The sequence below is a fragment of the Oxyura jamaicensis genome, chromosome 28, assembly GCF_011077185.1.
Source record: "Oxyura jamaicensis isolate SHBP4307 breed ruddy duck chromosome 28, BPBGC_Ojam_1.0, whole genome shotgun sequence".
Lineage (NCBI taxonomy): Eukaryota > Metazoa > Chordata > Aves > Anseriformes > Anatidae > Oxyura > Oxyura jamaicensis.
The window spans coordinates 3,819,504-3,843,033 of NC_048920.1; the positions used below are offsets into that span (position 1 = coordinate 3,819,504).

General features: G+C 51.8%; 3 protein-coding genes and 1 long non-coding RNA gene across 10 annotated transcripts; 3 read left to right on the forward strand and 1 right to left on the reverse strand.

Annotated features, from left to right (window-relative positions):
* The first annotated feature begins 2,667 nt into the window (after nt 1-2,667).
* NDUFA11 (NADH:ubiquinone oxidoreductase subunit A11) lies at nt 2,668-6,774 on the forward strand. Its single transcript, XM_035348338.1, has 4 exons — nt 2,668-2,873; nt 3,134-3,226; nt 5,553-5,675; nt 6,574-6,774. The coding sequence occupies exons 1-4, from the start codon at nt 2,792-2,794 to the stop codon at nt 6,684-6,686; spliced, it is 411 nt and encodes a 136-aa protein (XP_035204229.1). The 5' UTR covers nt 2,668-2,791; the 3' UTR covers nt 6,687-6,774.
* Nucleotides 6,775-8,375: 1,601 nt separating this feature from the next.
* On the forward strand, nt 8,376-12,805 carry KLHL33 (kelch like family member 33). Of its 2 annotated transcripts, none has more exons than XM_035348312.1 (5): nt 8,376-8,396; nt 9,135-9,662; nt 9,970-10,903; nt 11,287-11,457; nt 12,001-12,805. In XM_035348312.1, exons 2-5 carry the CDS (start codon nt 9,140-9,142, stop codon nt 12,575-12,577), a joined length of 2,205 nt encoding a protein of 734 aa, XP_035204203.1. In that variant the 5' UTR covers nt 8,376-8,396; nt 9,135-9,139; the 3' UTR covers nt 12,578-12,805. The 2 variants fall into 2 exon arrangements, with proteins under 2 accessions (XP_035204203.1, XP_035204202.1); XM_035348311.1 differs by lacking the exon at nt 8,376-8,396 and adding an exon at nt 8,404-8,592.
* A 5,231-nt stretch (nt 12,806-18,036) lies between these two features.
* GP1BA (glycoprotein Ib platelet subunit alpha) lies at nt 18,037-23,119 on the reverse strand. Of its 6 annotated transcripts, XM_035348307.1 has the most exons (3): nt 22,637-23,119; nt 21,082-21,853; nt 18,037-20,592 (listed from the first exon to the last, which is right to left on the reverse strand). In XM_035348307.1, exons 2-3 carry the CDS (start codon nt 21,082-21,084, stop codon nt 18,451-18,453), a joined length of 2,145 nt encoding a protein of 714 aa, XP_035204198.1. In that variant the 5' UTR covers nt 21,085-21,853; nt 22,637-23,119; the 3' UTR covers nt 18,037-18,450. The 6 variants fall into 6 exon arrangements, with proteins under 6 accessions (XP_035204198.1, XP_035204201.1, XP_035204197.1 ...); XM_035348310.1 differs by lacking the exon at nt 21,082-21,853 and having other exon boundaries at nt 22,641-23,119; XM_035348306.1 differs by having other exon boundaries at nt 18,037-21,853; nt 22,641-23,119.
* On the forward strand, nt 22,424-23,240 carry LOC118179187. Its single transcript, XR_004756382.1, has 3 exons — nt 22,424-22,453; nt 22,531-22,533; nt 23,118-23,240. It is a non-coding gene; the product is annotated as an uncharacterized LOC118179187 (long non-coding RNA).
* The last annotated feature ends 290 nt before the right edge of the window (nt 23,241-23,530 follow it).

Here is a 23,530-nt window from a genome sequence, read left to right on the forward strand (position 1 = left end):
ATGGACTGCTTCCTTTAATAAGCTGTGAGTACTGGATTGTTGGGTTTGGTTTCTATTTTTAAGAACAGGCAAAATTTTGGAGCACGGGGCAGTAGCACAGTGGTACTGCTGTTGCTGGATACAACCATCACCATAAGCAGACGCTTTAAGACTAGGCTGAGACTCAATATACCCAAAAACCAACCCCAAAACTGACAGCTGGGACAGCTCTGGAATGGAGATGACCCTGCCATCCCCAACGTGCATGCCACCCAGCGGCTCCAATTTAATCTTGAAGGTACGCTGAAGCTACATGCTTTATGCTGCATGCTTTAGCGTACCGTAAAGAGGCTTAGGAGATAAAGCTTGAACCACGGTTCCAGCCAGGTATGGACTTCATCCAGTCAGCCTCTGAAGTTATTTTAGGTGGCAAAATACAAATGGAAGAGCCTGATCTGAAAGCATCCCACTGAGAAAGTATGACAGTTGTTAAACATTTTTATTAGCAAACCGACAGCCACTGAAAACCTACGCTAGTGTGGCCTAAACATGTCAATACATCTTTATTATTTCAGAAGAAAAAGATAAAACACTATACAGAGGACAGAGAATTAGAATAGAGCCCTTGAAAATCCAAAGGAAATAGCTCAAGTCCTAACTAGTTATAGCCCTTAACACAGACACAAATGAACAAAAACAAAAGCACAACCACAAAACCATCCACTGCTGAAAAATTAAAGGGTTGGAGCTATCAGAAGGGTAGGTTGTTAGTACAGAGCTGTGCTATCTGAAATCAAGTCATATTTTAAGAGCTAAGAATTGACTGTGTTGAAAACGTGAAATACAATTATTTTCTAAAGAATTTCAGGTATAATTAAGTCCTTGTGTAGGCATTACGTCTGACCCATCAGTGAAAGGCACTGCAAAGACACCAGGAAACATTAGAATATAAAGCTGATGTGATGATGTTTTCCAACACCAGCTCAGCTTAGGGTAACTTCATAGTATGTGGACGAGGAGCCTATTCACAGCAGGAGGAGGTGAAGCAGCCACAAATCTTCCAGAGTTTGTCCTACTAAAGAACTTGAGGAAACAGGAGCACATTCAGGAAGCCATTCGCTTTAGAAAATGTTTGGGCATACAGAGGCCGTGCAATAAGTTCAACGGATCTTGGAGATTTCACAGACAAGATCACAAGCTCAGGGTAACATCTGCTTTCTGCCAGAGCATTGGATGAAAATTAGCTAGTTCTGCATCAAATGTACCCCTGGCCTAAACATACATCCAGGCTGGACCTGTGGAAATCAGTTCTGGGGAGTGGGATGAGGAAGGACTCAGACCAGTACTTGTACCTACAGCCAGGTCTGTCCCAAACCTAGCTGTCAGGACAGGGAGACTTTGTGCCAGCTACACAGAAAAAAACTTAGAAAGAGAACCTGTATGTTGGCCCATGGCTGACCAACAACAGCAAAAAAGGTGGATTAGGGAACTTCCCAGCTGTTTCTTCAAACTCCGCAATCATCTCAGAAAGCATTCCATCAGGTAACCGAATGCCAACAGTTGAGCAAAGCCACGCACAGAGCTGCCTGAGACATTTATTATTCATTTATTGTTCAAAGCTGTGCTTACTGTCCCAGCTCTGAATGGATCACACTGAAGGTGTTTCTCCCACATGCCTCTGCTGCTGTGAGCAAAAAGAAATCGCCCCTCAGGACATTCAGAGTTTTAGCAGGTTAATGATGCAGAGCACACGACTCAAATCTGGTTGTATAAATATACATCTGTTCAAAACAGTTTCTCAAAAAAACAGTTTCTCAAAATCAGTTTTCTACTGGAAGCATTTTATCTATTCTCGTTGCTCATTTCTGACTGAGGAATCAACACAGCACATCCCATATGAAAGGTATTTGTGATGGGCAGCACGCCACCAGCTCCATCAGACTGCAGGTACAGTGACCGTCAGCCAGGTTTTCGGGATTCTGCTTTACCTAAAGATGAACTTAGAAAAATGTCAGGAATTTGGTAAATCCTGAGGGTCACAAAGCAGACAGAGGCAGAGCTTGGTGAAGCAGCACCTCCCAACCATTGCTGGGGAGTTGGAAGGAGCATGGGTTTAATTAAAACCCCAAAAAGCAGCAGAAGCACCGATCCTGCAGTTTCTTCAGGGGGACCTGCGAGCTGCACAGCACCCACCTGCCTCACCCTGTGCCCTGTAGCTTAAAACCACGACAGAATCCAACCTTGCGAGGGGATTTCAGGGATGAATGCTTCCCCTCATGGAATAGCCTGGGTTAAAAAGGACCTTAAAGATCACGCAGTTTGAACCCCCCCCTGCTCTGGGCAGCGTTGCCACCCACTAGAGTGGGCCCAGAGCCGCGTCCAGCCTGGCCTTCACTGCCTCCAGGGATGGGGCATCCACAACCCCCCTGCGCAACCTGTTCCAGTGCCTCACCACCCTCTGAGTGAAAAACTTTCTCCTAATTTCCAACCTAAATCTCCTGTGTTTTGGTTCCCCCATTCCCCCTTGTCCTATCGCTACCAACACATGGAAACAGGCATTCCCCCTCCTGTTTATTCGCTCCCTTCAAGTACTGCAAGCACTTCAAGCACTGGAGTTCCTCCCTCCCTTCCCCAGCTGTGAATTCCCTCACAACCCCCGAGAAACCCCCTCGGGGCTCCACCGCAGCCGCTTCCACCACCCCCGGCTCCGCCGGGGCCCCGCGGCCGCCTCTCAGCCGCCGACCCGGGGCGGAGCGAGGCGAGGCCCCCGCGCCGCCATCTCGCGAGAGCGCGGCCGTGCCCTTGCGGCGCCATGGCGGGCTACTGGGACGGCCCCGAGGGCGAGGAGTGCCCGCGCCGCACCTGGCTCACCACCCGCGTCGGCGCCGCCGCCGGTAAGGAACGGGGCGGCCGGCTCCGTGAGGCCGGGGAGGGGGGCGAGCTCCGGCGGGGGTGGGCGGCGGAGCGGGGCAAGGGCGGCCCCGGACCGGTCGCGGCCTCGGACGCCGCCGGGAAGCTGCCGCCGGCTGCGGAGCCGGTCCCGGTGCTCGGGGCGGGCGGGGGGGGCAGCGCCGGGCTCCGGTCCTAGCGTGCCTCGGCAGGGGGCTCCCGGCGGGCCCCGTCCCGCGGCTCAGCGGCCCGTTCCGTCTTGCAGGCCTGATCGGGTCGGCGTACCGCATCATCCTGCTCCGGCCTAGCACTGCCCTCGCCGCCTTGCAGATGGCAGCCGCCGACAGCGTCACGATGGGTAAGGGGCCGTGCCCTCCAGCAGCGCCGCGTCCCCCCGAGGCAGCGCTAGCGGGGACCAGGGGATGCGGCTCCTGTCGCGCTCGGTCCCCCGGGGCCCTTTGGCTCTGTGCTTCCACCGCTCGCCTACCTCAAAGGCGTAGAGCGGTTTAAGGACAGAGGCCGAGAACCAAAGTGCTGAAGTGACCCGAAGCGCGTAAGAGCAAAGCGCTGCAGCTGTTGTCTTCCTTTTGCTTTATTCCAACTTGATACTTAACTTGTATGCCCAAGTGTTACTTGTGTGTGGGTAACGTTTTCTGCCCGGTAATGGAATACCACTGACCGCGTGGGGGATGGCAGAAGAAACTCCTGGCTAAATGCGGAAGAACTGCCATCACAGCTCAGGCTGAAGGTGTACCCTGTGGTGAATGCCCCAAAAACCGGGTCAGAACAAGTACCATATTCAGTATTTAAATTTTAAAAGATGAATTTCTTACAGTCCAGAGTAAAAGGTACATGTTTTTAATACTTAATATATTTATATATGTGTGTGTATGAATTCAGTTCTAAGACAAAAGTGTGAGGGAAGCAAAAGTTACTTTTAAGCAAACTTAAAAGCAAAATTATTCTACTTCTTTACTTAGGCGCTGCCCTTAATAAATGACTTTCTGTTTCTGAAAAGCTAAAAGGAAAATCAGTGTGTTTTTTTTCCAATCATGCCATATAGCCAAGAAGAAACCATTTAGTTGTCTTGAGTTGTCTGTGGTCTGCAAGAGGGAGTGGATGCTGAAGAAGTAAGCAGGGAACTGAGGGTCTGTTCCAGATGCAGGTACATATCCACAAGGGTGCCCCCCCTCCCCCCAAACCTTGGCAAATGCAATTTCTTTTCACTAAGCTCACCTTGTTTTTCCGTGTAATTTAATGGCCTGTGCCACCTCCATCTGTCCCCCCAGCACTGGTGTTCTGAACTAGAAAGTGATTCAGAAGTGAGCCACATCTGCAGTTTTGAGTTGTTCAACTCTCAAACAGGACCTGCAATCTCACGTAATGACTTGAGCCATAACAGGTCATTGTAACGGACCAGATAATGTCACTAGTTATTACTTGGATAAATCTTGTAATCCCAAAGTAGCACAGAATCCTCTCCCTACTTTTCACACCTGAGGAAGAATTTTACCATGTCTACTGCTAAGGAGGCCAAGCCTGATGGGCTGGAGCCCTGTGTTTTGCCTGCAGAGTCCTTGGTCCAAAGCAGTGAAAGTGGGGGGAGCTGAAGTACAGTGCTTGGTCTGTGGGTTTTGTTTCTTCAGTGATGAGCTTTATAACATGAGCTTCCAGTTCATAGTTATTGTACAGGCTGGAAACTTCATCTTGGGCATTTTTGAGTCTGTGTGTTGTTCCCAGAAGGATAAATTAGAGTCTGGAGACAGTGCCTGGTAGCCAGTTTTATGTTTCTGATCAAGAACCTATATTATAAACCAAATAAGCTTTTTATATGTTTGCTTGACACATCTATTTGCCAAAGTTTTCAGTTACACAGATGCAACGGGATATGTAATTCAGTAGACAAGAAAATGCTACGTTGCATTGTCTTAATTCAGTTTATGGAATCAATTTACACTATCAAAATCAATTTTTAAAAATTCAGTAACTTACAAATTCAGTCAATTTTTCTGTTTTCTGAAAATCATTACAAGCCCCAGGCAGGCAAAAGGGGGGTGTAAAATGCAAGGGCAAACCAACCTTTAAAGAGAGCAGAGCTGCCTGCGTTTCTCTCCCTGATTCCCTGCGAGGCAGGGTACAGAGGGGCTCAGGAGCTAAGTTTCAGCAAAGAGCACAAGCACTGCTCTGCTGTCTCCTGCATCCTGAGGGAAAGTGCTCCAGAGCAACCTGCTTCTCTCTTCTCTTACCCTCTGACTGCCTGGGGGCTGCCCCGTTGCCTCATCTGCAAGGGTTCTTACGAATTCCAAGCTCGTAAGCAAGCTGGATGTGGTGGCCTTTGTCTGTAGCCGTGTGGACGTGCCAGCCTTGTGGCACGCACCCCTTCCAGCCACGACCAAGCTGGACCTGCTCCTGCAGGATCTGCAATGCATGGGGTGGCTGCGCTGCTTCCGAACCAGGGGAGGTACCAGAAGGAATCCCATGGGACTTGCACAGTGCTTGAGTCTAATTGTGTGTGTCTGGGTTATGATGGCCCCAGGTAATCATAAGCAGATGTTGATGCTTCGTTATCCTCTTTCCTCCCAGAGGAACTGCTGAATGGCACCATGCTTCTCCAAAATACGCTCTGTATTTTGTTCTCAGTTCCTCGAGGGGGTTTATTCAGTTTCTTTGCCTTTTCTTTACAGCTACGCTAGGAGCCGTGTTTGGCTTGACCACCTGCCTCAGTGCCCAAATCCGAGAGAAGCCAGAGGATCCTTTGAACTATTTCATAGGAGGCTGTGCAACAGGAGTTGTCTTAGGTGCAAGAGGTAATGCCTGCAATGAAATGAGCCCTCTCTGTTTTCAGAAACCTTTGTGTTATGGAAAATAGTTAAATAATCTTGATGTCAGGCTTATTTGGTAAAGATTCATCTCTGTGTGTATTCCCTTTTATGCCAGTTTCAGTGATGCTTCATTGCACACGTCTGCTAAAACAAATACTACACATACAGAAGGAGACCAGAGGTGATAGCAAGACGATTTACGGCTTGAAAACAAAGCTGACCCAACTCTGACGATTCTAACTGCAAGTTGTAACTTGAAATTGTAGGATATGAAAAACATAGCTGTGGAAATCTGTTTACTTAACAGCAAATGTAATTTATTTTGCATTGAAAATGCAGTCCATCGTCTGCTTTGTGAATTCTTCTTGCAGTCTGAGGGATGAGCTCTATCTTTCGGCTCTTGCTCACACGATGTTGACAGGCTAGATGAATTCCTGCAGATTTTTACTCAGTACTGTTTTCTGCAGGCATTTGCAGACTCAGTATTAAAGATCTGGGTGATTTTTTTTTTCTGAAGTTGCTATTATGGTGAAGTAGGATCTCTCTTTACTTTTCCTGCTTGCTAAACTGATGAGAGTTTGAAGCAGCAATTGTTGTTTTAGTCATTGAAATAAGCAATTTAAGATTCCTTGTGTAAGGAGATGGGGCATTGGATTATAGATATTTATAGTTGAAACTGTAGGCAAAAAGCATGAGAAAACTTAATTGAAAAAATACATTTTTCTGATTTCTGTTGGCCCTCAGTGATACTTGTGGTCAAGGGACCACAAACTGCTGATGAAAAATTGCAGGGTATGTCAAGATCTACTGCATAGTACTTGTGTCCTGAAAGATCCTTTTTGGTTTAATTGGTTGTTTATCTTATTTTATATTTTTTTTCCAGCTCGCAGTTACATGACGGGTACCGTTGCGTGTTTGGGTTTTGGAGCTGCCGCTGCTTTAATGAAGATAGGTAAACAGGAGGGCTGGAGGCTGACGGGACCTCCCAGGCTGTAAATGTTGCCATTCCTCCCTGCAAGCTGTCCTTTGAGTGCTGTATGTAATAAGACATTGTATAATAAAGATACTGTCAAATGAGTTGTCGTTAAATTTTGACATCGTCCAGCTGTTTCCAGGGTTGGGGCTGAGATGTGGAAAAAGCTGAAGGCATCGGAACACAAAGCTTTGATCTCGTGCTCCTGCTGAGAATTTGCTCATGCACGAGTCGCTTTGCCTCCATTTCTCTGTATTGTGCGTACAAACTTGAGGGGTAGAGTTGATGTTTACAGTCAGGCTTTTTAGCCGTGTAGTTTCTGTTGAGTCCTGCGAGATTTCGTGGCGAGAATCAAGATGGCACCGCACTGAGTCCATCAGCTAGGGTCTGGAGTCACAGCTGATACGTTTGGCTTTAGGTTGAGGTTGAAGAATTTGAGGGGTGGAGGGGTTATGCATTGCACATAGCTAAGTGTCTGGGAGCTTGGGTGCTTTCTCCTGTAAGTATTTAAGGCAGTCTAGAGCCCACAGCTAGAGAATCGGGGAATGCCTGAGGCTGGAAGGGACCTCCAGAGGTCTTCCAGTTCAGAGGTGGAGCAGGTGTGGTCGAACGTTTTGTGTGCAGACCGCAGCACATCCAGCAAAGGCCACCAAGCAGCTTTAGGGTGTTGAGGTATGGGATGCATGAGGACAGGCTAATAGAACTGGATTGCTCAGCCCAGAGAAAAGAAGGTGAAGGGGTGATGGAATAGGATTTGTCACAAGTTGATGGTTACAGAAAAGACAGATTCAGGTGCACAGTGAAAGGATGAAAATAACAAGCGCAAGTTGCGGAAAGGGAAATTGTGCCTGGCTAGAACAAGAAAATATAATCTTACAGTTGGGGTAGATAAGCACTGGAAAACGGACCCAGAGGGGCTGTGAAACCTTCATCTTTGGGGACATGGAAAATTGAGCCAGATATATGGAAATATGAGGGTACAGGGACAGGAAACTGGGGGCTGGGGATATGAATTCATAGAGAGGGAACATGGGCACTAGGGGAAACAGGGTTGGAGAGGGGAGCGCAGCAAGGTGGGAGGGTGTTGGAACAGCAGACATGGAGATTTGGGGGTCCAAGGACAGAAGAGGTGGGGATGGAGCAGCATGGGGCGGGGACATGGTCACAGCCATGGTAGGCTGTGCTGCTCTCGGTGTATGTGGGGGCCCCAAAGGTCGTGTCGTTGTTGGTGTCCCCGTGTGCCCCCTGGTGTGGGCTGGGGAACCCTGGCTCTTCTACGGAGGGGTTGGCGGGGCTGGGCAGCAGCTTGGGAGCACAGCGGGGGTGTCCCCCTGCCATACAGCTGGGGGTGCAGGGGGGGTGGTTGCTCTGACACAAGGACTTTTTTGGGGTGGGGGGTGCTGGTGGGCCCTGGGCTGTGGAGGGGGCTCCAGAAGCATGAGTGAGGTCTGAGGGGGGCTGATGTGCCAGAGGCTAGTACAGCCTGCTGGGGATAAGCCCAGGGTTTATGGCCCTGCCTGAGAGGGGGGAAAAAAATCCCAGCAGCGTCCTGCCCTGCCGTCCTCAGGGAACCCCACTGTCCGACCGCCCCGTCCCAGGGACAGGGGCCACGGCCCTCCCTCTGCCTGGGCCCATCCCAGCTCCGTTGCTGGGGCCACGTGTCCAGGCTGGGCTATAATTACCCGGACACATTCCTGGGGGGTCACAGGAGCGTCCTGGAGCTGCGGCAGGCGGTAAGGGGGGACGGGTGCGCGGTTGCCGCACACCGCGCAGCACGGCAGCGCACGGCACGTGCCACGCGGCAGGCAGCGCTGCAAAGGACACTCGACACCCCACAACAACGCGGTCGATGCGCGGGGTGCCACGGGGCGATGGGGCATGCAGCGTGATGTGCCATGCCAGGGTCGGCACGATGCAGCACGGCAAACGGTGTGAAAGGACGCACGGTTTACGGGGCAACGCGTGGCTGTGTGCGGTGGGCACCAAAGGTGGGAGCAGCATCTTCAAGGAGAGGCAGGGCAGGGGTTAGCAGCTTTGGTGGTGGTGGTGGTGGAGCTCCGGTAGTTTTAACTGTGGGGCAACAGCTGAGCCAGAACTTCATGGCTTCTGTTATGGGGCAGAAGCTTTGATGGGGGACACTCAGCTATGGAGCTGTGGCTTTCAGTTGGCTTTGGCGATGGATCAGTAGCTTCATCCCATGCTATAGAGCAGAGGGTTGAGTGATGAGGCAGATAGGGGGCATCACATTCATCTGTGGGGCTGCAGTTTCGGCAAGGGGCATCAAATTCAGCTATGGGGCAGTAGCAGAGCCTGGTGGTGGTCTCTAGAGCCTTTGGCAATGGATCCAAAGCTTTCACTATGGGGCAATGCCAGCAGCAGCACCCCATATGCCCAACCAGGACTCCTGCCATTGGCCAGAGGCTCTGGTTGTGGGGATGGCACCCTGACCCCCGCTCCCTATGTTCCCACAGGCAAGATGTGGGTTGCAGAGGGGCCAGCCCCATCCCAGTGGCAACTGCGGGATGGGACCCACGCCGGACAGTTCCTGGCTGTCGCCAATGACCTCCGCACCGCAGGACAGCTGGTGGACATGGCTGTGGGTCCAGAGGGCGATGTGGCCCATGCCGTGGTCCTAGCATCCATCAGCTCCTTCTTCCTACGCTTTCTGGAGGGCAGGACCAGAGAGCTGCGCCAGGGACCCCCTTCCCACGTCCCCCTTCCACCCGGGGTCACACTGTGGGGCTGGCGAGCCATGCTGGCCTTTGCCTATGAGGGAACCATGCCCCGTGGCAGAGAGAGGGAGGTGGAGGAGGCTGCAAGGGCTCTGGGGGCCCCACGGGTGGTGGCTGCCTGTGCCTCCCGGCTGGAGAATGACTGCCAGGAGGGGGATCCTGAGGCCCTGGAGGAGCAGTGGGAGACTCTCAGAGCCATGGAGAAGTTCCATGCCTGTGGCTTGGGTTGTGACCTCCAGCTGCAGGCAGGGGATGAAGTTATCCCAGGTGAGCCAGGGGGGGTGGGCTCGGGGGGGGACTGGGGGGGATGCGGGGGTAGGGAGGGAATTGAGGAGGCAGCGGAACATGCTGGGACCCCTAGGTCCCTGGGAAGGGTGGGTGCACAGGGTCAGTGCCAGGGTCTCCAGTGCCTGTCTTGAAGTGAGGGGGGGGGGAGCAGGAGGTGCCCCATGGCTGGTCCTGTCAGGTCAGCAGGAGGACCAGCAGGGGATGCCTGAGCTTCTGGGGGGCTGCAAGGTTCTAAGGGACACTGGGTCCCCCTCCTGCCCCCATCATTTTCCCTCCTTTCACCTAGTTCAGCGCCTGGCCCTGAGCTGCTCCTGTGACTTCTTCCGGGCCCTCTTCACTTGCCCCATGCGGGAGGCAACCCACGACCCCGCTGCCCCACTGGCCACGGGACTGTCCCCAGAGGAGCTGCGCCTCCTCCTCTCCTTCGCCTACACAGGGGCTGTGGCTGGACCATGGCCTGTAGTCTTGGAGGCAGCCGAGACCTCCCTGCGCTACCAGGCCTGGGGGCTCCTCACCCTCTGCCTGGATGTTTTCACCCATGGCCTGACCCCAGAAACTGGTCTGGATGTGCTGGCCTTTGCTGTGGCCTATGGGCTGGCCCAGGTGAGCCGTGTAGCAGAGGACTACATCTTGGCCACCTTCCCCACTGTGGTGGCCACACCAGCCTTCCTGGATCTTCCTGCACATCTCCTGATCCGCCTCCTCCGCTCTGATGGTCTCAATGTCCTCCATGAACTGGAGGCTTTGGAAGCAGCATCCCGGTGGCTTGTGGCCAATGGAGATGGCCAAGAGGACCTAGCCAAGGAAGTCTTGTCATCTGTTCGCTTTGCCCTCATGTCCGGTCAGGAGCTGAAGAAGGTCCAGTCAGTGGCCGCAGGGGCAGCTGACCCAGGGCTCCTCCGCCAGCTCATGATAGCAAGTTTGGACCCTGTGGCCCAGCTGCCATGCCGGGTGCGTTCCTTGCAAGAGGTGCTGGTGGTCTGTGGTGGAGACAAACTGACAACCAACATGGCAGCCCGAAAGCCGAGCAGACACCTCTGGTTTGCCCACCGCTACCTCAGTGCTGTGGGGCTGGTGAAGCGTGTGGAGTGGAGGGCGCTGGGGCACTTTCCTGATGGTCCACGCTTCCGCCATGCCGTAGCTGTGGTAGGCAACATCCTCTACGTCCTGGGTGGAAAGCGCTACTACGGGGTCCATGACACCCTGGCCAGTGTTTACAGGTGAGGGCTACAGAGGACCAAGAGGTGTCCGGTGGGATTGGAACTACTGGGGGAGCAAGAGCTACCACACAGACTCATGGCTCTGTGGTATTCTGGTTGTCTGCTGGACTGGGAACTGCCTGTCCCTGCAGAGCTATCCCACCTGGGGATGTTACAGGATTTGTAAGGGACAGGGCAGGGAGGCCCCCACCGGGAGATGTAACCTCATAGCATTATAGGATTGGTATTGCCAGGGAGGGGGGGGATGTTTCCATGCAAAGTTCCCCAGGGCATTACGGGGTTGGCTGCTTGTGGGTGGGTCGCTGCCCTCAGCAGTGCCGACACCACCTCATGCCACTGTGGGTAATGGCTAGTCTCTTGCTCCCATGTCCTCTCAACACCAGGTATCGGCCCATGGACGATTCCTGGGAGCGCCTGGCCAGCATGACCTGCGGGCGGAGCTACTTCGCTGCTGTGGCACTTGGGGGCTTCATCTATGCCCTGGGGGGCAGCTCGGGTGACCTCTACTGCACAGACACCGTGGAGTGCTATGACCTGTCCGCTGACACCTGGAGGTGAGACCTCTCCTCCCGGACTCTGCTTTCCTCTGCCCTCATAGCCCCTTGCATTAGCCAGTGGTGCCCACTGAGTGGTCTTTGGGTCACTGACACTCCCATGGAGGAGTCACTGGCCTGCAGTTGGCATGTGTTTAAGAAGTGTCCCTTGGGACACTGGGTGCTGGCCAGTGATGCCTAGTGGTAGTGAATGGGTTGGCCAGTAGTGTTCACTGAGGGTCTGCTGGCCATCTGCCAATGATGGGAATCATTTAAATACCTTCCAGCTATGTTCCTTGGATGCTCCACCAGGTGTTGGCCAACACTGCGCACTGGGGAAGTCCCTTGTGGGTCAAATAAGGGTGTCGTTTGTTGAACAGTGATGCCCCTTGTGCATCCATTACATGCAGCTGATGCTGCCCACTGGGGCTCAGCCAGCAGTACCTGCTGAGTGCTCAAAGGATCCACGGCCAGCAGTGCTCAGCAGGGACCTGCTGGCCAGGCAGCCACCGAGGGGCAGACCTGCTTTACCTGCCCTTCACTGTTCCCTCTCTCCTTGCCCAGGACGTGCCAGCCCCTGCCGATGGCTCTGTGTGGGCATGCGGCATGTGCCCTGGATGGTGCCCTCTACGTCTCAGGGGGCTGTGACGAGGCGTACCAGTGCCAGACGGCCCTTCTGCACTATGTCCCGGGTGCACCCGCCACGGTCCTGGCCCCCATGAATGGCCAGCGAGCTGGCCACATCATGGAGGAGGCGGGCGGGCAGCTCTATGTGGCCGGGGGGCTGTGCCAGCAGGATGGGCATAGTGGCTACAAGGACCAGCTGGCCTTTGAGGTCTACAGCCCCAAGCTAAATATCTGGGTCCTGCTCAGCCCCCTGCCCCAAGCCCATGTAGTGGGGGGTGCGGCTGTGCTGGGAGGCGAGCTGCTTGTTCTAGGTGGGTACAGTCATGAAACCTACCGGGATACTCATTTGATCCATGCCTACCAGCCAGGCACCCGGCGCTGGATCACCCGGGGCACTTTGCCCCATGCCTATACTGACCTCCGGGTGTGTGTCCTCACTGTGCCCTCAGCCTTACGTGGCCCCAACTGCCTTGAGGTTTCCTCTAGAACATCTGACACCCACCGTAACACTTAGTGGACCTTAAAAGCTCTATACCCCATATTGGTCTCCCAACAGGCATCTCTCCAGGGCAAAATTGACCCCAGATCCCTCCTCAGCCCCCATGGTACTTTGCCCTAGATTGTGGGGACCCTGTGGGACACAAAGACCCCCACACTGCAAAATTGTGCCTCCAGGAATGCTCAGGAGGTTGCTCCACCACCTCAATTCCCCCCACACACTTGGATTGAATAAACATGGTTCCTGAACAGCTCGTCTGGGTCTTATTTGTTCTGCTGGGGAACCCAGGCATCCAGAGACTTCTCACAAGGAACAGGAGGGCAGCAGGTGACTAGAGGGCTGAGTGTCCTGGATGGGTGATGGTGGGGACCGTGCTTGCCTGTATTCTGGTGTCTGCTGGGGAGTGTTTATGGAGGGCACTGGGGCTCTGAATGCCTGTGTTCATTGGGCATAGAGCAGGGTTCTTGGGATTTACAGGCATCTTGGAGTTCGTGTGGGATTCTGTGCGAATAGGGGAGTCCTGGTGTGCCACGGTTTTGGGGTAGATCATAGAAACATAGAATGATTAAGGTTGGAAAAGGCCTCCAAGGTCATCTGGTCCAACCATACTCCTACGACCAACATCACCCACTAAACCATGTCCCCAAGCACCACGTCCAGCCTTTCCTTAAACACCCCCAGGGATGGAGACTCTACCTACACAGAGCTGTTGGAGTGTTTGAGGTTCCTGGGGGAAAGGGCGTTCCTGGGAGGTCTTGGCTTCCTGGAGTTACCTGGAGGGTTACCTGGAGGTGGGGGGGCATCCTAGGGAGGTGTTGCAGGGAGAGGCTGAGGTAATGGGGTTTCTGGAATTAATTGGGGTACTGGTGATAACTGAGGAAGGGAATTGAGGGTCCTGGGTGAAGAAGGCAGGGGGAGAGAGATAAAATAAAAAAAAAAAAAAAGACATTGAGAGCTTATGTGAAAGGAAATATTCCAGCTTCAGGAACAAAGATAACTGTAATCCTTATAAGCCTCACCAATTTGTGACACAAGCGATCTTGACATTTCACTGAGTGTTATTCCTGGCTGGGAATGGCAGACTGGGAAACCAAACTCCTGCCTGGAGGAAACGTACTGCTCTTCACCCCACTGGCTGCCTGCTGGCCTCTTGGCTTGGTGCCTTGTTAGAACAGCAGACTATGCGAGAAATGTGTGTCTCTAGGACTTCAGCTGGCACAAGTGCTGTGGCAGAGACAAAGATATCCTTCCACGTTTTGTCCAGCCACTACAGAGAGACCACTGAGTCAGTTATGGGTCACAGGAAATAAAGGTGGAGGAAATGTTTTGGCAGGACAGGACCTTTCCACTTTCCAGCACATGGGGAAAAGACTTATTCCTGCTGTTCTCATCACCAGTGATACCAAGGCATTCATAGCACATAAAAAAATAATAATGGGGCAATGGGGAGGAGGGAGAAGGAGTTTTGAGAGATCACATTCATTACTATTCTGAGAAGATATTCTTAGCATAGTAATAAACCTGCAGTTCCTGGCGACAATACCCAGAAGTGGTGATCAAAGACGTATAATATTTTGAGTGGACAGAACAATACAGCACACATACACTTCTGATTTAATACACTTTGATTAAATAGTCTTGTAGGATCAAGCAGTGGTCACAATGATTTCATGATACGCTTGGATTGGCCATTATGTGTTTCAGCAGTTGTACAATAATCGTCCAGGTGACAACCCCCTGATGGACATGGAGGCGATCACCTACATGCCAGTTTGGTACTCATATCTGCAGCTCGTCATAGTAGACATAATTCTGATGCACAGCACGCTTGCAGTGATTGCTAACAGCGCAGTAGCCAGGAATCAGAGCTAGCAGCTTGCCTTGCAGTCTGAACAATGTGTTGATTCTGATGTAAAGCTTGTATTCCCACACCATATTGCTATTTTTCAGTTCCATCAATGACTGCATGTCATTTAAAGCCCATGCTATCCGATTTCTAATGTGCTCTATCCCCTGCCACATGTTGACATTATTCAGTGTGACTTGTGGCAACCAAGATGAGAGAGATATCTTTTGGTATTGCTATTTTCACCTGTTCTACAGGTAATACTTTGTATATGGAACTCGTAGTCTGATCTATTGATTCATTTACCTGCTGAAATGTATTGCACAGTACTCAGATCTACATTTAATGGTTTTACTTCTTAATATTTTTGTAGAGCCTTTCCATCTGCCTGGTGCTTCTGTGTAAGCTTCGGTGTATGATATTCCACCCTTTGTCTACACAGCAAAATCTTAAGTTTCTTGTGAGCTCTGCAGATGCCCATCTCCTGGATCACCTGCAGCAATAGACCTGGCACTCAAGAGCCCACCCTGAGGTGATACCTGCTGGTGTCCTGCACATGCCCCTGGAGCACTGTTCCCTGACAGGACCTTATACCCTACATGCATCTACATGAAATTACGCAATACTTAGTATTAAAAAACGATTAGTATATGCATTATAATCTGATATGTTTGCTTGTGTAACCATCCTTGTGTCTGAGAGAACACTATTCTGAGATTTTTTTTTTTTTTTTAAGTGTACAACAGGCTTACAATTAGAGGAATTTAGACTGTTCTGAATGTAGGTGATCTCTTAACCCTTCTGTAGTTGTTTACCTTTTTCCCCATTTATCCACTGTTTTACCAATTCCCATGTTACTCTTGCTGGCTGTGGCACATTAACCTTGCCTGGCGGCCAGACACCCACCCAGCTGCTCTCCCACTTCCCCTCCTCAACAGGGCAGGGGGTAAAAATAAGATTAAAACATTTGTGGGTTGAGACAAAGACAGGGAGATCACTCACCAACTACCCTCATGAGTAAAACAGACTCAACTTGGGGAAAAATGATTTATTTCTAGTTAAAATAGTGCTGGATGGACAGAAACAAGGACCAAAGCTAGATCATCTGCTGCTGCTCCTTTTCTTTCGACACCTCTACCTTGCCTCACCCCGAGCAGTGCAGGGCGATGGGTTGTGGGGGATGCGGCCAGTCCGTAACAGCTCCTCTGTGCTGCTCCTCAATAACAAAGCTCAGCAAGTCACCCCTAAACATAGAAATTGCAGCTGTCTTTATCACGGGGCCGTGACCCTCTGTGCTTTATCAGCAAAGCTTTCAGCAGCTGACAAGGGATCACAGTGCTCGTGAAGATGGAAACTGCTCCCTCCTGCTTGACCTTTCTCTAAGTGCTTGGGTAGGCAGCGAGGATAAGAAGGAATCCTCCTGTCATTCATATCAATCTATATATTTTTTATAAACATATTTTTATTATTGGAGAGAACTGGTATTGCCTGCACTACCTGTTGCAGACTCCTAGTATAAAAGAGTAGGCCCAAATACAGCAGAAGCAAGACCAAACTTTGGAAAGAATCATGGAATGATGGAATTGCTGTAGAAGCAGAGAACATCACCTGTAAGTACAGCCACTGGTGATTTTGCCAGCAGTGGTGTCTCAGGGTGTTTTCAAATGCTACAACCAACTGGAAGTTGCAAACACAGCCTAGCAGTATTAAGAATTTTTTAAACATTTTAATAATTATTTTTTTTTTCTAATTGATAAGTGCATAGTTATTTGCTTTCCTTGAGCACACAAACACTTTTCTCTGTAGTAAATACATACAGAAGTTCAGCCTGTATGCCTGATATTTTCCCCTTATGTATGGATGCTAGCACACTTAAAAGTTGCATACGACCCGTGCTGCAGAGCTGGGAGCAGCCAGGAGTACTTCCCTGCCCTTGCCAAAGCATGCTGGAATGGTCCATCAGTCCTGCATGGACTTCTGCTTTGGGGGCAAAAATAAAGTACAGAGTAGGTAAATGGACAATTAAGAGGATTGAAATGTCTTCTCAGTGGTGCCCGGACAGGATCAGATCACATGTAACTTCATCTGAACTCACGAAAAAACGGTTTTACTGTGAGAGCAGTCAAACCCTGGAACAGGCTGTGGAGTCTCCATGTATGGAGATATTATAAACTGACTAGACATGGTCCTGGGCAACCTGCTTTGGCTGTCCAGTTTGATTAGATGATCTCCAGAGGTCCCCTCCAACCTAAGCTATTCTGTGATTGCTGCTCCTCAGAAAACTCAGAAAATTTTGCACTCCTGGTGTTTTTACTCTGCTAGAAGTAGTGGCAAAGTGAAAAACAAAATTTCCTTGGAATGTTGTCCTGCTGTTTGTGTAAGATCTGCAAGATTCGTATCAATGAATGTTCTTTTGTGAGCCCTTTTCCTTATCATTGCAGAGAACAAGTATCAGCTGATACTAACACAGCTTATCAAAAACAAGATGCAAAGACCAAAGACAGAGCTAGTTCAGGTACAACGGACAAGAATGGCTTAGAGACTGAGAACATCGGCAGCTACAGTCTACTACAGGTGAACTTACTCATAGAGTTGCCCATGTTGTCTGACACTGTCAATAGAAATAGTTCACCTCAGCCTAGCTGTAGCTGCAAATCACACCCTGGTGCTGACTGTTTTTCTGGATGCGTGCTTTTGATTGGATTCATCAGAAAAACAGAATCAGTTGATAATATCTGAATCTGGTTGGTCCAAACATGTGAGTACTCAGTACCAACAGGGATTTTGCATTGCAGCTTCCTCTTCTGAATATGTGGCAACTGAATACACGGACTCTTATTGTGATCAAGTAAGAGTCTTTACCCGGCTGTGCTCCTTTTATACACTTTCCTTCCAGAGGCTTTCCCCGCAATTTAAACAATTGCCCTTTTGTGCCACCCCCCCACCGTGACATACGAAGTTAAAGCGTCAGCCAACAGCGACATCTTATGGCTCTCTGTTCCTCCATCCTGTCAGGCTTTGATCCTACCGGCTGTAGTAGGGTTAGTGGTTTTAATAGATAGCAAAATTTTCCTACAGTCTTCATTAGCGTTTTTCAATTGCCAGTTGTCGCAACAGACACTCCCGTGTGGCAGGATTCTCCACCTGACATTCTAGAACATTGTGCAACCGAGCCAGAAATTTTATATAGGGCGCGGTGGCTCCCTGCTTTATAGTTGCAAATGAAGCATCTGAATGGACAGGATGGATGGACACTTGGTCTCCAGTCAGGACCACCAGCTCATGATGACTTCAGGCAGCACTGGACACCACTAAGAGGTCTCCTCACTCCAGACATCAACCCAGTGTCCTAGTTAGAGTTGTCATGCATGAAAGGAAAAGTGACTTTTATTTCCCTGATGCAGTGCTCAAGGCCATTTGGGTCATGCATGGGTGACACCAAAGATGGGGACTGGTGTCTATAGGGCCACATCACATTTATTCTGCATCTATTCAGTCTCTTCTTGTATAGAGATTGCTCTTGTCTATTTACTTCGAGGATACAGGAAAGAATGGGTTAACATTGAAGCATCACTTAAACAAAGTTTAAGACTACCGGAGGGCCAGTGAAATGAAACCAGCACCCATCTGAAAGTTAGACAAAGAGAATATTTATTCTGTGATTGGCAACCTGACACTGAGTTGAAAGCATAGCACCTCTTTATGTGCACCATTCAGACAGAAGCGATTAGGACACAGTGTACAAAGCAAGCTCTTCTCAAAAGAAAGAAAGAAAAAAAAAAAAAAAAAAAAAAAAAAAAGCTCAAAAAGCTCTTCTCACCCCAAAATCAGGCAGTGCCAGCCCCAAACTCTGCTCTAGGATGACTTCTACCCCTGCCAACTACCAAAGTAATTATTTCAGATCCAGCAACCACAATGAGTGCTAGGGGGAGGAAAGGGATGCCTTCCCCTTCTGTAGCAAGCAGATCTTCCCCTCATGCAACAAGGGTATATGAGGCAGAGCCACGACCCTCCATCCCTCTCTCTGAACATACAGGAGTATTTACAAGGTGTTGCCAGCATACGTCACTCTGACAGTGCCAATGGCCTTGACACCCCTATCCAGGCTGTAAGCAGAAGGGGCCCTCAGGGAGCCAAGGTTTGTGGCTGTCAGCTTCCTGGAGAAAGACTTGAATGAAGCATTTGGGGGACGGTGGCAGACCCACAGCTCCTTTGTTGTGCAGAAGGAGGACTTTGCAGGAAGACTGCGCTGTATTCCCAGGTCTTTAATTGTGCAGTAGGTGTGGGATGTAACAACTTCAGGGCACAGGTCTATTTCCTTGATGGTACAGAATGTGGAGTGTTGGAGGGGGCTTTGGAAGCTGCTGAGATGCCTCACTGGACTTTCTGTTGACTCCTTCCACCTCAGCAGTGGGTACTGCACCTCTTGGGTCTGCAGTGATTTGCGGGAGGAAGGCCAACCCACCAGACACATCCACAGCAGCCAGCAAGCTAAAGCCAGCATGGAGAGGAGCAGCAGAACCAAGGAGGCCAGGTAGAGCACCCAGTGCAACAGGCAGCAGTGGCTCAGCACCCACTGCACCCACTGAGGACCCTCCCCACCCGCCCGCAAGAGCAGCATGGGCACAGTCTGTGCTGTGGTGGAGCAAGGACAGAGAGGGTGAGGCGGGGGCAGAGGGGATGGCTGGAGGAATTGTGTGGTGTTCAAGGGAGCCAGCAACTTTGGGGCATGAGGAGAAAGTGTGGAGACCACCAGTGTGGTTGACATCAGAGGAGATGAAGTTTTGATGACTGAAGAGGCCCCTGACGTGTTAGTAGAAGGCAATGCTGTGGGACTGCTGGTGGAAAACATGCCAGTGGACATTGGGAGAGTGCTGGTGGCAGTGCTGGTGGCAAGGCTGGTTTGGGGATGGTTGCTGGTGCTGGGGAGTCTGGTGCTCACAGCAGTTGTCAGTGAGGTGGTGGAGATGAAGGTGGTGGGGGGAGCAGCAGTTAGAACAGGGGTAGTGCTGGGGGGCTGTACAGTCGATGTGATGCTGGAACTGACTGGTGCAGGAGCGGTGGTGCTGGGAGTGCTGGTGCTTGCAGGAACCGCATGGGAAGCGCTTGGGGCAAGGCTGGAGCTAGGAGGGGAGCTGGTGGGAGGACGTGTGGTAGTGAGAGGAGGCTGGGTAAGAGCACGTGGGGTAGTAGTGTGCTCTTTGGGGACAGCTGGATGTGTCGTGGGGGAAGAGGACATGGTAGTTTTTTGGGGTGTTCCTTCCTCATCGTAGTCATACCAATCCCCATCTGTGTCCCCCGCATTGCCGCAGTCAGACTTGAAGCGGATGACAGGCTGATGCTGATGCTCAGGGGGGCTGTGGCACAGCACTTTCTCCGGGGCCACCTCTACCTTTGTCTTCTCCAGGCCCCGCTCTGGCTGGTAAACACTCCCCTCATTGCCCAGGATCCACTTCCGCAGGTAGAACAGGTTGCAGTCACAGTGCCAGGGATTCTCGGTGAGGAAGACATAGGCGAAGAGATGCCCCTCAATGAAGAAGTCGGTGGGCAGGGTGCGGAGGAGGTTCCCTGAGAGCCAGAGGGTCTCCAGTGCTTCCAAGTCCTGCAGCAGCTCCCTGGGGAGCTCCTCCAAAAGGTTGTCTGAGAGGTCCAATTCCTTGAGCGCCCGCAGACCTGCAAAGGTGTCCTGGGGAAGTGTCTGCAGTCGGTTCCCTCGCAGGTCCAGGTCCTGCAGCAGTGGCACGGCACGGAAAGCCTCCGGGGCCAGATTCTGCAGGGTGTTGTGAGCCAGGGTCAGGCGGGTGAGCGCGGGCAGGCCCTGCAGGTTGGGCAGGGCCACCAGCGCGTTGTGGGACAGCAGCAGCTCCCTGAGGGACGGCAGCGGGGACTCGGTGTGCAGGGCCACCATCCCGTTTTCAGACAGGTCGAGGTCCTGCAGTGCGGCCAGGGGCAGGAAGGCGGCAGTGGAGACAGATGTCAGGCGGTTGGCATTGAGCAGCAGGATGCCCGTGTCCTTGGGCAGGCCAGAGGGCACTGTGCTGAGAGCCTGCCCTGTGCAGTTCACCTCCAGGATGTCCTTCACCTTGTTCATCTCCCATGGGCAGGGCAGCTGCGGGTCAGTGGTGCCGGCCAGGGGCAGCAGTGCCAGGAGGATCAACGTGAGCAGCGCAGGGAACCTCATGGCCTGCAGGGGAGAGCCCCAAGGCATGGACACGCATGGGTACAGCCCCAGTTTTGCTCCCCACCATTGGCAGCAGTGCTGCCAGCCCACATGAAGCTGTCTGGAAGCCCCCTGAGCCTGCCCAGGAGCCCCCTGAGCCCCACAGCTCCTCCCTGGCATGTGGGGAGCAGGAGCAGGCCCAAAGGAGGGTGCAGAGCTTGCGCATGTGCTGCGGCAGCACCCACTCCTCCAGCCACCCTAGAGAGCCATGTGCCCCCCCCCTCCCTCCGGCCTCATGGCTTTGTGCTGAGGGGACAGAGGAGTCCTGCAGCCTTGGCCAGTGTCCACCCCATCCTCCCATCCCCACCATCCCCTGAGGACAGCAGGCTCTTGCCCAGCGAAGCCCTCTTGCAAGACTTGTGCTCCTGGGGCAGAAGCACAAATCACCAGAAGAGCTTCCTCTACACAGGTATAACTGTCCCAAGCACCCCCGAGGGCCACCCTGGCACTCACCATGAACTCCTCAACGTCTGCTCTCCTGCTGCTTTGCCTCCTTGCTGCCCCAGCACTGGGAGCTGCCCTGGCAGCAGCGCTCCCAGCAGGGCTGGCCAGGCCCTCTATCAGCACCCCCAGCTGCTGGGAAGGGAGCTGTGGTTTCCGGAGAAGCCAAACTCATCTGCCATCCTTCAGTATAGCCCCTGCTTTAATTGCACTGCCACACCATGGCTCTTTGCAAATGCCTCCATCACGTTTCCATAAGAAATTGCGGATCAGACTGGCTACATAATTTCTTGCTTAAGGTCCCTTGACCTGGGGACTGCAGCCTGGTTGGTGGACCAGAGAGGAGCAGCTTTCGCACATCACGCCTGCTGGTTGGTAGTGGTGTCCAGGAGGGCTCCTTTCTTTCTGGCTTCCCAGAAAAGAGAGGGATGGCTCTTCTGGAGAGCTGCAAGGCAGCTTTAACGTTAGTGGGAGAAGCCACAGCACAGTGCAGGCAAGGAGATTAGAGACAGGAAGGAACTGGGTTTTGCAATTCTTCCTGCTCTCCATTCCCATGGCCAAGCCATCTCCACCTCCCCAGCCCATAGGTCACCACCAAGCACTTTGGGCACCAGGGCTGGGGGCCACCCAAAATCTACAAGGGCAGGTGCTGCAGAGGATGGGAGATACTGGTTTTGTACCGTTTCTACATTCCATGGGTTGTGGCAGGTTAACGCCGGTCAGCAGCTGAAGACCCAGCAGCTGCTTGCCCACTGCCACCCCCAAAGTAGGATGGAGGAATGAACTGGAAAAGCAGAAGGGAGAAAAAAAACACCTCGTGTTGAGATAATGAGAGTTTAATAAGAGAGGGGAAGGGAGGAAAAAAAATAAGTAATGCAAAGGCAATCACTCAGTGCCTCCGACCAGCAAACCAATGCTCAGTCAGACCCTGACCCACGGTACCTAGGAAAAATACCCCAAAATTTATTGCTGAGCATGCTGTTGTAGAATGATAGAATAGAAACACAGAATGACTTGGGTTAGAAGGGACCTTTAAAGATCATCCTGTTGAATCCCCTGCCGTAGGCAGGGACACCTTCCACTAAATCAGGTTGCTCGGCACAGGCTCATGTCTCAAGCCTGTCTAGGTCTCTCTGGATGGCATCCTATCCTTCCACCGTGTCGACCACACAACACAGCTTGGTGTTGCCTGCAAACATGCTGAGGATGCACTCAATCCCACTGTCCATATCACTGACAAAGACATTAAATAGTGCTGGTCCCAGTACAGACCCCTAAGGGACACCACTCATCCCTGGTTTCCACCTGGACCTGGAGCCACTAACTGCAACTCTTTGAGTGCAGCCATCCGGACAAATCCTTACCCACTGAGTGGTCCCTCTGTGTTCTAGTTAGATTCTGGGGGCTGAAGCTGACTGGTTCAGCCCAGAAAGGATCAGACAAGAGTACACATATATAAAGCAAGTGAGCTATTTGGGCATATCAAATACACTCGCACACACACACACACACCTGAGCAGCAATAGAAAAACAAAGAATTTATTAACGAGTTATCTTGTTAACATACCGACCCCAGGGTGATGGCAAGGGTACTGACAAGTGTGATGCTTTTCCCAGTCGTTGATGTCTGTTATCGAGACCCAATAGGTTGTAGATACTTAGCCAGGTTGTAACTGGCAGCCTGTCAGTGTGGTAGGTATCAATGTCTTGCGGGCATCCCTGCAGAGGCAACGTTGACCTCGGTTGATGTTCCTGCCTCCCCGATGCAGAGCAACTTGCTCTGTTTATAGGTTTTGCCCTTGCATGCTCCCAAACCCTCTGGGTTGCTGGTTGATAGGCTGCTGCGATCACACACAGCTGCACGGCCTGCGCGTGCTGTGTGGACGGCAGCATTGTCTCATGCCGGATGACTTGTGGCCTGGTGCCGTGTTGCTGAGCTAGCAATATGTGCTCTCACAAGGTCAGCGTTCCGCCTTGCTAGTTTCACAACAATGCCTGTTTCACATCGGATCTACCTAACGGTTTTTAGTCCTAACACACTCTGTCAGATCCACGTCTCTCCAATTTATGAGACAAGGATATCATTGGGGACAGTGTCAAATGCTTTGCACAGCCCAGGTAGATGATGTCTGCTGCTTTTCCCCCGTCCACCAAAGCTGCAACCCCCTTGTTCTACAAGGCCACCAGATTTGTCAGGCACAATCTGCCCTTAGCGAGGCCATGTCGGCTGTCACCAATCACCTCCTTATTTTCCCTGTCCCTTAGCAGAGGCTCCAGAGGATCTGTCCCATGATCTTGCCAGGCACAGAGGTGAGACTGACTGGCCTGTAGTTCCCCAGTCTCGGGGTATGGGACATCCCTTTGGTCGGTTGGGGTCAGCTTTCCCTGCTGTGTCACCTCCCATAATCTCACCCACCCCCATCTTAGGTAGCCCTTTGTTTTGTCATCTTCTTAAACCTAA

Excerpts from the sequence above, each read along its gene's own strand:
- NDUFA11 (XM_035348338.1), top strand. The coding sequence starts at position 2,792 with ATGGCGGGCTACTGGGACGGCCCCGAGGGCGAGGAGTGCCCGCGCCGC. Across the intron at positions 2,874-3,133 it reads CCGCGTCGGCGCCGCCGCCG|GCCTGATCGGGTCGGCGTAC; the intron begins GTAAGGAACGGG and ends TCCGTCTTGCAG. Across the intron at positions 3,227-5,552 it reads CGCCGACAGCGTCACGATGG|CTACGCTAGGAGCCGTGTTT; the intron begins GTAAGGGGCCGT and ends TTTTCTTTACAG.
- GP1BA (XM_035348306.1), bottom strand. The coding sequence starts at position 20,748 with ATGCCAGGGAGGAGCTGTGGGGCTCAGGGGGCTCCTGGGCAGGCTCAG.
- KLHL33 (XM_035348311.1), top strand. The coding sequence starts at position 8,559 with ATGCCAGGGTCGGCACGATGCAGCACGGCAAACG. Across the intron at positions 9,663-9,969 it reads AGGGGATGAAGTTATCCCAG|TTCAGCGCCTGGCCCTGAGC; the intron begins GTGAGCCAGGGG and ends CCTTTCACCTAG. Across the intron at positions 10,904-11,286 it reads ACCCTGGCCAGTGTTTACAG|GTATCGGCCCATGGACGATT; the intron begins GTGAGGGCTACA and ends TCTCAACACCAG.